Genomic DNA, 14,160 nt, shown 5'->3' with positions numbered 1-14,160 from the left:
TCACATCATCGGAGAATCTTTCCCCGTCTTCTCCGACGCTCTGTCTTCTCCTTCCTCATCAGGCGGAGGAGGCGGTGGGAGGGATGAAAGGTCAGGGGTCAAATTCAGCAGGTCAGGGGTCAGAGGCAGGACCAGGGCAGGATGGAGGAGTCGGAGGGAGGCTCTGAAACCCTCCCAGGCGTCTCGCTCTCCTTCTGCTGCTTTTACCTGAAGGAGTAGAAGAAGAAGACCAGTGGGGCTCAAAACAAACATTTACATTTTACAACATGAAGATAAAATCCGTGAAAATGTAGGATCTGACATGTGATGGGGGTTCAGATTCACTTACTCTGATCTGCTGCTGCTTTTTGGCCTCAGCCTCAGCAGAGAGTCTGTGATGGAACTCTGCAGGAAAACTGAGTTCGTCTCTGACAGAAACACAAACACAAGCAAAACCAGCCTGGTCAGCAAGAAGATCACCCAGTACAGATACATGGTAGAGATACAGTCGCAGAAAAAATTATGAGACCACCAAAAGTCATCAAAAACAACGGTTATGCAATCCAGTCCTAACTCCTGTGTGTATCATGTGACTAAAACAGACAGAAAAGAAAACATGGAATGAATAAAAGCACTGTTTTTCTCAGTACAATGACATAAATATTGATGGAAGAACTGAAGTGATTTTGGTTATTATCAAGAAAACATGTTAAATGGATAGATATCAGCTCTGAAATTAAACTACTACGAGCTATTTTTGTTGTTATCAGTATATTTATCCAAACAAATGTACCTTTAGTTGTACCAGGCATTAAAATGAACAAGAAATGGAAGAAAACAAGGGGTGGTCTAATAATTTTTTCCACAACTGTATGTGCATGACCATATTCAGAGTTGGGGAAACTTAAACCACATGGAGTTCAAATACATTTTGCTATAACTTGCTGGTAGTTCAACTACATTCATATTTTGTGCAGCGTCAAGTAATACTACTATTTGGGTAATTTTTTGTAGTTTAAGTACTCAAATTTTTTTTTTTTTTTTTGGAAATTTGCAAACTACAATTTCGGGCAACAACATAAAATTAAGGTTTTTTTTTTTTAGATTTGTTTTTTGTAATATAAATTGTATTTCACCATTGAACACAGACAGTCCCTTTTTCTTTCCTCCTGAATCGCTTTGAAGGCGTGATCATGTCATGACATCACAGCCAGCGCTAACCCCTAATGGATTAGAACAGGGGTGTCAAACATACGGCCTGTGGACCAAAACCGGGCCACCTCAGATTCCAATCTGGTCTGTGGGATGAACATGAAAGTGCAAAATTTACAATGAAAACATTAACAGTCAATGATGTCCAACTCATTTAATTTATATCATATCATATCATTGATATTAACTCAGTATTCTGCCTGTTACTAAATGTTTTGTGCCTTTGTAGATCCTCTGTGATCTGTTAGAATTGCACTTATTTTTCTCAAAAATTCAGGTTATTCATTAATTTTGTGAGAGGAATGCTCGTAAAGTAGATTTTTTTTCATATTTTCATAATTTTATTTGCCTTTTTTATACTAAATCAAAGAGAAACATGTGGAATTGTCCTTATTTACAGGCTATTTTTTAAAATTATTTTCCTGGTCCGGTCCACTTAAGGCCCACTTTGACGTCCATGTAATAGAATAAGAGACAGTCTGTAAACATTTGGAATTGTCAATATTTACAGGCTATTTTTCTATTATTTTCCTGGTCCGGTCCACTTACTAAATGTTTTGCGCCTTTGTAGATCCTCTATGATCTGTAATTCAGATGTATAAATGATGAGTTGAGATATAATATTGTTAGAATTGGACTTATTTTTCTCAAAAATTCAGGTTATCCGTTAATTTTATGAAAGGAATGCTTGTGAAGTAGATTTTTTTTCATATTTTCATAATTTTCTTTGCCTTTTTTGCACTAAATCAAAGAGAAACATTTGGAATTGTCCATATTTACAGGCTATTTTTCTATTATTTTCCTGGCCTGGTCCACTTAAGGCCCACTTTGCTGTCCCTGTTTTAGAATAACAGACGGTCTGTAACGTACATGTCGGCCCTCTCCACCCTGATGCCCCAGCGACAGGCCACGGCGTCCACAGCGGTGTGTATCTGCTGACCCATCCTCCTCCGGTGCAGCAGGATGTGGTTAAAGGTGTGCTGGGCGGCGACGTCTCTGACGGCCGCCTGGACCAGGGTCTGCAGGACCGGGGTCAGACCGGACAGGGCTGCGCTGCACAGAGCCACGTTCTCTATCTGGTAGTAACACACAGCGCTCAGCTCCGGCCTCGCCAAGTCCTTTGTCACCACCTGGACACAGACACACAACAGAAACACACTGGATATGAGAAGGCAACACAAAGCACAGTGGGTGGAAATGATCAGTCAGGACTTAGACCAGTGGTTCCCAACCTTTTTTGGCTCCTGACCCCATTTTAACATCACAAATTTCTGGCGACCCCAGACATTAAAAACTGAGGCCTTTTTTTTTTTTTTTTGCTAAAATTAATTTGTTTTTGATCATGTAATAGTTTGCTATACTCTGTTGCAAATAAACAATTTAAGATGACATTTAGTCTATATAATGTATATTATTCTAGACAGAGGCAGTAAAGCCAGGTGTAGATTACTGCACAAAGGGAGAATTGAATTTTCCTTGGTCAGGATATGTACAGTCAGTCCAGCTGTGATTTACAAGGCTGACAATTAATACTGAACAAACAAGAACTCAAACTGTGAATTATGAAAGAGCTGCAACATCTGAGACTGACCACAATGAACATTTGACAGATAAACAGAACCACAGTGCTGCAGTTTCAGACTCTCAGTTTGTCATGTCCTTTATGAATCCGTGTATCATTCGTTCATTCGTTTTTCAATTTAAAACCAAAAATCAAAAAACAAAAAAACAACTTGTTTTTTTGTTTTTCATTTTCAAAACCAGAATGAAAAACTGATAACGGTTAGTTTTTCCATTTCCTGATTTTGTGCTCAAATGAAAAATGGAAAAAGCGGATAACGCCTGTTTCATCCTATTTTGCTATTTTCAATTTAGTTCAGTCGTCTGACCCGAAAGTAGTCGTTACAAGGGAAAAAATAAACAAAGGGAATCATGGCCGGACTGGAGGAATGTTTTTGCTATAATTAAGCAGCTGTTTGATATGTACGGAAGCGTATTGCATTCACACAAAAAATTTAAAAATTAATTTTTTTTTTTTTTTTTTTCAGAAAACCGTATCTCATTAATTCGGAAAATTCCGTTTGTTTATTTTTTCCCCTAGTCATGACTATTTCTGGGGCAGAAAACTTAACTATATTGAAAATAGCAAAATGGGATGAAACGGGCGTTATCCGTTTTTTTCCATTTTTCATTTGAGCACAAAATCGGGAAATGGAAAAATGAACTGTTATCTGTTTTTCATTGTGGTTTTGAAAATGAAACACAAAAAAACAAGTGTTTTTTGATTTTTGGTTTTAAGTTGAAAAACGAATGAATGAATGATACACCGATTTTTATGGACTGGGATTGTCTCTCTCAGCTCACTATATATTTTTTATTAGTGATTTTTTTTCTTTTTTTTTTTTATATTAATTAATAGAAATTTCAGGCGACCTCATCTGAATTCCAGGCGACCCCACGTGGGGTCCTGACCCCAAGGTTGAAAAGCACTGACTCAGACACACAACAGACCAAAGATAAAAGAAATAAAAGTTTCAAAAGTTTAACTCAGCAAAGAGTTAATATTATCCCACTGGATAATTACTGCAGTGATTAACCCATAAAGTCCCAGAGCTACTTCTGTGGTAGTTCCCAAGTGAATTTTTCTCTACTTGTATCCCTATTTAAGTGATTCATCGCCATTTATTCTAATATTATCCTCTGTATTTTGTATTTTTATGTGGAAATCAGGTATTTTTCCTATATTTAATTCATTGATAAACTAGATGTTCATATAAGCTCAGATTAAAGATGATTGTTATATCAGAAACAGAAAACTGAAGAAAAAGGGACTTTTTCAGCAAAATACATCATGAACTGAAGGGTCTCCATCCATTGTCATTTGCCAATTATATCTATTTTTTTACAGTATAATTTGTTATTTTGTGCATTTTCTTATTGTTTTTTGTTCATTTTACTTATTTGTTCTTGTTCCTTTTACGTCAACTGTTTTTGTTTGGTTTATTTTGTTGTTTATTGAATTCTTTTTCATTTGTTTTGGTAAATGTTTTTATTATTTCTCACATTATTAACTATTTGCTATTTCATTCATATTTGTTCATTTATTTATTATTTAAAGTGTACCTGTACTGGTCATGCTTACGACATTAATTGTGCTTTGTGTATTATGTTTAAGAAAGAGAGGTGCAAATTCGGTAAAGGATCACCATAAATGCACCACACTGGACCTTTTTATTATGTGAAGTAGGGGCGGGGCAGAACCTACTGGGGGCCAGCCATTACCCACCGTACATGACCTACTATCATTAGCTGGGTTTCTATTATCCTCAAAAATGCACAAATAGAAATTGTGCAACAGAAAACTGGTAATGGGAACATAGAAATGTCACAAAAACCGTCCAAGATCACAAAAAAGTTTTTCCGCTCTCATGAGGTGGTTTTGAGGCGTTTCGATACAGAAGTACAGCGCTTAAGTGTGATGGAAACACAGTTAGTTCATTTTGACCCATGTGGTTTTGCTCAGTCCAAATGTCTCCCCTACGACCCTGGACTCAGAACAGATGGTTCTAGTTTGTTCAGGCCAACAGACACTGGCTTTAGTGGAGGAAGTGCTTCCCCAGGGCAGGACAAGTCTAGGGACACCAGAGGTTCAGTAACGTCACACAGTTCAGTAAACGGTACCCGGGTCATTGGGAAATTCTGGATCCACAACTGGTTGGTGAATTCCTGATGTACAATTCTCTCCCATAAATCCGTCGTGCGTGTCCGCTGCCAAAAATAAGGACTTTTCCTTGGGCTGATTCTCCGTTCCCTTCTTCTTTAGTTGAAGACAGTCAGTGCAGTAGCAGTAGATGAACCCACGCTACAGTGGCAACACCGTGGAGGTTTGGATCAAACTGAGTGAAACATCTGCCTTAAATGACTGTTTGAACACAACTAGACAGGACTGGACCAGAATTATGTCACAAAACGGGACTTTACTCGAATCACACATCAGAAGCCAAACACTAATCAATGGAAACACCTACAAGTAGCAATTGCACTTTACCCAAATTGTAGAAATATCACTTTAATTCTGCGGAAAACTAATGGAAACCCAGCTACTGACTCTGGGTGATTTAGTGTGAGTAAACAAGCAGCAGTCAGTGAAACAGATTGAGTGAAAAGCATGTGTCCGCACTTGTTGTTTGTGCAGCTGTAAGCTTTGCATTCCACCAGTGTCCTAGAAACATGACCCAGCATTGGACGATAATATGTCATCTTAGACTGGTTATTATATTTATATATTTTTTAAACTTTTATTTTATTTTATTTTGTTTTATTTATGTATTTATTTACTATATAATGGTTCAAAGGTTTTGAACATTTTTAGAAATGGTCATTCTATCCTCTGACGGTGGTCTTAGGCCCAATCCCCATCCCAATTCACCCCTTGGCCCTCCCCCTTACCCCTCCCCCTTGCGCTTGGCACTACCCTTTGAAATGGAGTTGCAATGGGTTGGGGTTGAAACACTCCCCTCTGAAATGGGACAATCCTTCAAGATCTGTTGCGTCATCAGCAGTCATCGATGCCGCTATAAACAAATGCGACAACTTTGTTAGCGAAATAATTCTCCATGCCGTCAACAGCTGTAACCGTCTCTGTTCCATGGGCTTTGGTCGTCTTTTTGCGACTATCAACTGCAAACCGCAGAAATGCGATCTATAACACATTGAAACAACATTAAACGGACGATCAAATGATTAAGTTATTTATGTAGAAAATATGTTCATTTGTGTGTTTCTTTCATCACAGTGCTGCACTTTTTTGTTGTGTTTACCTCCATCTTGCTGATGATTCAAACAGAATTAGAGGAGATTTCTCATACCCCTGGTCCTAAAAAAATCTCTGTTTCGAGGGCCAAACAGCCCCCCAGCCTTTTCCCTCCGACTCATTGAGAATCGGGACACCCCTACCCCTTCACATGAACATTCAAAATGGAGGGGTAGGGCTAAGGGGGAGGGGCCAAGGGGTGAATTGGGATTGGGCCTTATTCTTGTATCGGCACAGAACTAAACACAACTTTTGTACCGTATGAGGAGGAACCTTCAGCATTTTCAGCCGGATGTCGACTATGTGACACACATCGAGTATGGGGAGGTAGAACAGGAGGCCTGGAGGAGAGAATGAACGACAAACACAACAGAATGTCATCCAGTCAGTCTTAAAGTACAGTTGTAGGTCATCGCTCTAACTCTGCTGATCTGTATTCCAGTTTCATGCAGTTATCCTTCTACTCCACTACATTTGTCTGACAGTTTTAAAACAGTTCCAACCTGGTCCTCTGGGTTTTCCCCTCAGTAGATGACCCAGTCTGAAGACCACCGCCCGCTCATGCTCCCTCACCACCTGTCAATCAAACCAAAACCACAGCGTCACCTCCCACCTGTCACCTCTCCGTGGTACACCATAGTCATCGTCAGTGATTCCTACTTTGACACAAAACCAGATGGACAGAGGGAGGAAGAGGAGAACCAGAGCCAGGACCAAGACCATCAGCAGCCACTCCAACACATTCAGGTTCTTACGCTTTAGACCTGCAGAGATGTGCATCATGACATTCAATATACCCACCCACATAGGCATTAAATAACTGCAAAAACTAAGAACTCTGGTGTTCTTCGCTCAGTGTACCCTTGAGCAATTACTTCCAATAATGTGCAATAATCCTGTGTAATGTGAATTATGTGCAATAAGTTTACTGTTGATAAGATAAGATAAGATATAAGGTAAGATAAGGCTTTATTTATCCTGATATTTCACAGTTAGCAGCAGATACAAAAATAAAGTGCAGGGACAACAGGCTGAAAATATACACATGTGAAACAAATATAAAGAGAAAAAAGAAAATGTATTTATTTTATATTCTATTTTAGTTTTAGATTTAAGAATTTTATATTTGCTCCATTCTTATTTTCTTAAGTATTAGTGTTTTATTCATATTGTTGGACTGACTGGTGTAGCACTCCTATGTTCATTGAACACGCAGTGACAATAAAGAATATTCTAGTCTATTGTATTCTATTTTTCTATTCTATTCTGTTCTATTCTATTTTGTTCTATTCTATTTTATTCTATTCTTTTCGGTTCTATTCTATTCTGCTATTGTATTGTATTCTTTTTTCTACTCTATTCTGTTCTATTCTATTCTATTCTATTCTATTCTGCTATTGTATTCTTTTTTCTACTCTATTCTGTTCTATTGTATTTTTTCTTTTCTTTTCTGTTCTAGTCTATTTCTCCTATTGTATTCTGTTCTATTCTGTTCTGCTCTATTCTATTTTTTCTATTCTGTTCTGTTCTATTCTATTCTATTTTTCTATTGTATTCTGTTCTATTCTGTTCTGCTCTATTCTATTTTTTCTATTCTGTTCTATTCTATTCTATTTTTCTATTGTATTCTGTTCTATGTATTCTATTTTTTCTATTCTGTTCTATTCTGCTCTATTCTATTCTATTTTTTTTCTCTATTCTATTCTATTCTACTCACCGTCCTCCTGTTCAGCTGCCTCCAGCAGACCCAGGTTCTCCTCCTTCACCTCCTCCTTTCTCACACTGTCGATGTCCACCACGGTCGACCTGACCTTCACCTTCACCTCCGTCTCCTGCTCCTTCTTCTCCTTCTTCTCCTTCTTCTCCTCCTTCATCTCCATTTTCGATGACGGCCTGGGGACCCGGGCTGCTTTGGGGGCCCTTTGGTGGTGGCTCCTGTCCTTCCTGGGCATCACTCTGGGTCTGGATGGATCCTGACGGTGCACATGGGAGGGCGTCTCCATGCTGGCACCACTTTGTTCCACTGACTTCAGATCTGGAACATGAACCACCTCTGCACTTTTTTCACTGAGGTAAATTAAACTGAGTGTGGGAGTGGGACAGCAGTGGGAGCGCCACCTACTCAGAACAATTAGAAAAACAACAGTAAAACAATGTACGCAGAGTTATTTGGACAAAAAAACTAGATTCATTTAGATTGCCAGGTGATAAACACAAAATATTTTAACATTTTCATCTTGTTGAATGAAACCTCAGATCATTTTATGCATTTAATTTATGGATACTAGAGTATGTAAAATTAAGTAAAAACATTTTTAAAAAAATCAGTCACAAAATCAAATGGAACAGGTGTGTTTTTTGTCTGGATGCATCTGTAGCTCGTTTTTATCTTTCCTATCTTTATATTTTCAACTTATTAAATTTGTATGTATATTTTACTCCATTGTATAAAATCTTCACCTTTGTCTTTTTCATCATTTTTATTTTATCTTAATATTTTATGCTGTTATTATCTTGTAACATCTCTTTTATTCTTTTACATCATCGTTGTCTTGTTTTGTCCTTTTCATTTTCATCTTGTTGAATGAGAACTCAGATCATTTTATGTATTTTCATTTCTGGATGTGAATACTAGAGTGTGTAAAATGAAAATAAATAAAGAAAAATCAGCCACAAAATCAGACATACCAGGTATGTTTTTTGTCTGTATGCATCTTGTAGCTCGGTTTTTATCTTTCCCATCTTTATATTTTCAACTTATTTCATTTTTATGTACATTTTATCCCAGTTTATAACATCTTTGTCTTTTTCATAATTTTTTATTTTATTTTAATCTTTTAATAGACAGACAGACAGACAGACAGATACCATGACAACAGCATAATTAAAACCATATACAATAAAATTACTAATTGCTTTCTGCTAATTCCCAGTGTTTCTGGGTTTATTTCCTTTTTTGTTCAGATTAAATCCTGTTCCAGTAAAAGCGCTGCCATCTGGACTCCATCATCCGGTGTTTACAGTTCGGACAAATTACATCATGTGTGCTCTGGGAGTCACAGTGAATGTGCAGACTCAGGCGTGACTCCTGTCCAATGAAATGAGGTTGTTTTTGTTTTTTTTTTCCTGTGCTTTTCCAGGTAAAAGAACACAACACCCTCCCATGTGAAAACTTAATTAATTGTGAATCCCACATGTTGTTCTTCTGTGTGTTTAAGCCTCTGATCAGGGGATGTAAGACTGTAAGACCAGTATTCAGGGGTTTATGGACGTGTTCAGATCCTTTACTAATGTACAAATACGAATACCATAATGGGAAGTACTTGACTTAGTTGAGCAAAATTATGAAAGTATCACTAGAAGAACGTATGTATTGCTCGAAAAGTAACTATTAACTGAAGATATTTGGGATTTTTTCTGCTACATCAAGAAAAGTACATAAAATTCTGAAATCTACCCTAAGTGTTATTTTTCCTGCTTGTAGTGGATCTCTGCTGTGTTTTGTATAAAGACATTATTCTGTCATGTGAAATTCTTTGGAAACTTCTGACCATCAAACACTTCAACAGCCCTGACCTACCTACAATGACACATTCAGTTAAAATGGTTTTTACATGCACTGTAAGCCTGGATGTCAAATATACTTTAAAAGATTCATTAGAATGCACTAGAACAGGGGTGTCAAACTCATTCTAGTTCAGGGGCCACATTCAGCTAAATTTGATCTGAAGTGGGCTGAACCAGTAAAATAATAGCATAATGATATATAAATAATGTCAACTCTAAACTTTTCTGTATGTTTTAGAGTGAAAAAAGTAAATTTACATTATGAAAAGGTTTACATCTACAAACTATTCTTTCAAACGATGTGAATAACATTAACAAACATTAAAAAATAAGTGTAATATTAGCAACATTATGCCTCAGTTTATCATTTACACATGTACATTATGACTTACAGGTCACAGTGGATCTACAAAACACACAAAACATTGAGTAACAGGCAGAATATTGTTAAAATTGTACTTCTCTAAAGATATTTCAGGTTATTCATATATATATATATATATTTTTAGCAAAATTATTCTTTGTTTTAGTGTAAAGTCATGAAAATACTTACATTCACAAAGAGAAACATTTGGAGTTGTCATTATTTATATGTTATTATGATAGTTTTTTACTGGTCTGACCCACTTGAGATTGAATTGGTCTGAATGTGGAACTGGAACTAAAAGGATTATTACACTGGTCAACAACAAATTTATTGTTTAAGTTTTTTCAGCTGATTTAGGATAATTTTGGTGTGCGGAATCCAAAAATCACATTCATTTTGCTCAATCAGGTCAACTTTCTGAACTATGCTACATATTAGCTTTTTAACATTTTTGCTTACATTTATGGGCATTTTCACATCATATGATACAAAATTCTTTCATATTTCTTGCAATAAATGAGTTCTGAAGATTTTACTTTTGCCAAATTATGATTAATGTTTTTTTAATATTACAGGTGAATGAAATGGCTTCGACTAGAAGATCTTGCAAAAATAAGCCTGATGTATTCTGCTACATCTACGGTGAATACACCATTGTACCTAACAGGAATCCTGTTAGAAAATGATTTTTTTTCTCTTAAAACCTATTTTGGGTGAGAACTATAAAAAAAAAAAAAAAAAAAAAATCAACTGATAAAGTCACAAAAATGTAATCAATTTTGTGAGAAGATCAAATTTTTCAGAATCAAATTAGCAAAAAAGCCTGACCTGATTGAGAAAAACAGATGTCATTTTTGGATTTGCGGTGCAAAATGGTCCTAATTCAGTTGAAAAAACCTAGAGAACTTGCAAAAAACATTTTTTTGTAACCCAGTGTTATCAGTGTAATTTTTGCATTTCACAAATTCATCTCAAGGGCCGGACTGGAGCCTTTGGTCGGCTGGATTTGGCCCCCGGGCCGCATGTTTGACACCTGTGCACTAGAAAATATTAAGTATAGTCAGCTCATTTGTGGATATAGTCGAATGTGTGAATAAATATAAGTTAAATGGATTTAAATGAATACGTTTTAGTTCTGATACATGTCTGCACGTGCCAGTCTAAAGCTGCTTTATGTTTACCGCGTCAGCGAGCTCTGCGCGGCTTCACGCGGTCAACTGACGTCATTTTCACAGCCCCGCCCCTTCGCGCGGCTCATCTCAAGCGGAAACTTTCCGCGTCGCTCACCTCAGAAAGTTTGTAAGAGGCGCGCGGACAACATGGCCGACAGTCAGGAGCTCCTGGTGGTGGAAGTGCAGAAGTACAGGCACTGGGAGGACTGGTCACACTGGGAACACCGACACAGCCGTGGGGTCAGCAAGGCATGGAGGGAAACTGCAGCGACAGTCGGCAAAGAGGAGGAATGGGCAAAGAAAAACTGGAAAAACATTCAGGACAGATATGAAAAGGCAAAAAAGACCAAAGGCAGAAGTGGAGACCCACGGATTCTGAAAGAGTTGAGCTGGTTCTGGAATTTTATTAAACACAGGGAAACAGACACAAACTTCCCTCCGGAGGAAGTAAGTCCATTGATAACTGTGAAAACAGAAAACGAACTGATTATTTTTCTTTTTTTTTTTTTTTTTTTTACTGTGATAGACGTGTGTTTGTGGCACACTGCCCCCTGCAGTTTGGGAATAGACGGCGCGCGGAGCCGCCCGCGAACTCTCGTGCCGGCTCCCCGCGTCTATTTTCCGCACGTCACGTTCGCGCGACACACAAACTATCCTCTGTGTTTTCAGTGTGAATGCAGTTCTGTTGTAGATGGACACACTACAGGGAGACCCAGAAAGGCCTGTCCGGAACTGGGCGTGGCTGACTCTGGTGGTGGGTGGGGCTCGGCCCTTGTGTTTCTGCATTCAACACCACTCACTTTAGGAGGGAACCACTGCGGCATCAATTTCCCTGGGATCTGACACAGGTGAGAGGATGAATTAAGTGACTTTAACTGACAAATACATGCAAACATAACTCTAATACAGTTGTTACCTAAAATATTTATAGTTTGTGCAAATTGTGATAGAAATAAGGAGCTAATGGCGACGTGGTTTGGACATTGAAAGTTAAGCTAACAACGTGCACGGAGTTTTCGGCTGCAGAGTTTTAGCAACGCGGAGAAAAAGGTCAGAAAAGACAAGAAAACACGGCAGAATGTATGGAAATATAGCGTCCAATTTAGGTAGTGGCATGTGTATTCGATAGCCTTTGTGTTAGAAACAATATTTTTTTGTGTTTGTGTTTTTGTAGCAGCGTAATTGCGACGACCAGGTATGTTAGCTAGCTAATTAACTAGCTAGCCGCGAGGTTGCTAACTTGTAGTTGATTCTCTGCTAACTCTTATTTTGACCCAATCAAGTAGAAAATACGCATTTTACGGTTTCTAATACACTCACTATGGATGTAATTCAGCTCTTAAGTACATAACGAAAAAAATACAACTCTTCTGAACTTTGAAGGATTACACAGATTGCAATTCATAATTTCACTCCTCCCATTGAGTTAATATGATAAATATGCAGTTCTGTGTGAAGAACTGCATAAAAATTACTGCACTGATTCTCACCAAAAGTATTTTAGGGCCAAATCAAAGGAAGGTTAACATCTGGTCAAAAACATTAAATTATAATAACACCAAACTTATATTTTTGGGTAGATATTTACTTATATTTTCAGAAAAATGTATTTTTTCTGCTGTCACTCTGGGTTCATTTTATAAACTCTCATAAATAAATGAAATTTATTCCAAATACATTTATATTTGACAATTATATTTATGTCGTATTCTAAACACACTGTTTAAAATTAATAAAGGCATATATCTATGCAAAATACATTTAAATAAAGTGTTAATATTTTATGTTGTAAATATTGTAAAAAAAAAAAAAATGTATGCGATATTGATAATTGAAATAAAAAATTATTCATTCGATATTTACTTTTGTTGTCCATCTGCGTAAACATCTGTGACGCTGCCATTTGTCAAAAACTCTTACTATTTAGGTTTGATCAAATATTTTTCCCTCTGCCTGTTTGGTTGTAAAATAGAGGGTTTAAGGTATACACTGAATACATTTGAGGATGAAAATGTCAGAGGAGCTTCACTTTTGTAAACTTTGTAATTTTTGCAAAAAATAGACCTTAATTGTTTGTCCATCTGTGACGCAGTATTTTTTGATATTTTTCATTTAAAAATATTTAAAACAAAATTTTGCCCTGTGAGTATGTTTAAGATGGCACTGAGACCTTTCCAAATATGTGTAATATTTGTCTTAAACTTGTCTGGTTCAAAAGTTATGAATCAAAATGTAGTGGGTGGTCCATCTGTGATGCCCTTGACCTCGCCCTTTAGGTGTAGGGATATATGTTAGAGAATGAGGTCAAGGAGAAACCCCTAAAATTACAGAACAGATCCTTTATTTGGGGGGATTTTTGTTTTATTACTCTAATCTTGATTATTTTGATAGCAGTGATATCATCAAATCTGTAGCAACAGCTGGTACATTTTTTCTTTTCCAAACTTCTGACCTTGTGAGAAATTAGGTTGAGATAAAGACAGCTGCACTTTCCCTTTCGGAGACCAGATCCTGTCCTTTTCATTCCAGTGGGAGAAGTGAATGTGATATTTACAGATTTTAGCTTACCAGCCGACAGGCCGTAGGCTTTTGTCGTCATGCGACGTCTGTCGTTGTCTGTTGTCCGTTGCAAAAATTTCAATCATCTCATTCTTCAAAACTACAATTCCAATTGACTTCAAACTTGGTATACAGCTTCTTTATGATTATGTCAGTAAAAGTTAATGAAATTGTTTGGATCCGGATCTGATTCTGGATTTGGTGTGACTTGAAAAATTTTCCCATTATAAGAGATAGGAAGTGGATCGATGCAATAACTCAGTAAATATATATATATATATATATATATATATATATATATATATATATATATATATATATATATATATATGATATCCAGTGTAAATTTCTACAGTCTAGCCCTGATTGGGAGATGACCAAATCATAATGTCCACATGCTGATCAGGATCTTCTTCTGGATCCGGGAACTTATGGAAAATTTAACATGGGCTCTTATGGGGAAAACATTTCAATCGTCTTTTTCTCTGAAA

General features: G+C 37.0%; 1 protein-coding gene across 1 annotated transcript; it reads right to left on the bottom strand.

Annotated features, from left to right (window-relative positions):
• Nucleotides 1-13,709, bottom strand: LOC115418284 (podocin-like). The gene is made up of 9 exons (XM_030132698.1): nt 13,679-13,709; nt 11,303-11,372; nt 7,722-8,122; nt 6,665-6,768; nt 6,508-6,580; nt 6,263-6,345; nt 2,062-2,321; nt 329-407; nt 1-207 (listed from the first exon to the last, which is right to left on the bottom strand). The coding sequence occupies exons 1-9, from the start codon at nt 13,707-13,709 to the stop codon at nt 1-3; spliced, it is 1,308 nt and encodes a 435-aa protein (XP_029988558.1).
• Between the last annotated feature and the right edge of the window lie 451 nt (nt 13,710-14,160).

The sequence above is a fragment of the Sphaeramia orbicularis genome, chromosome 4 (genome assembly GCF_902148855.1).
Source record: "Sphaeramia orbicularis chromosome 4, fSphaOr1.1, whole genome shotgun sequence".
NCBI lineage: Eukaryota > Metazoa > Chordata > Actinopteri > Kurtiformes > Apogonidae > Sphaeramia > Sphaeramia orbicularis.
The sequence above is the reverse complement of the archived record's forward strand: the minus strand, read 5'-3'. Positions and strand labels throughout refer to the sequence as shown.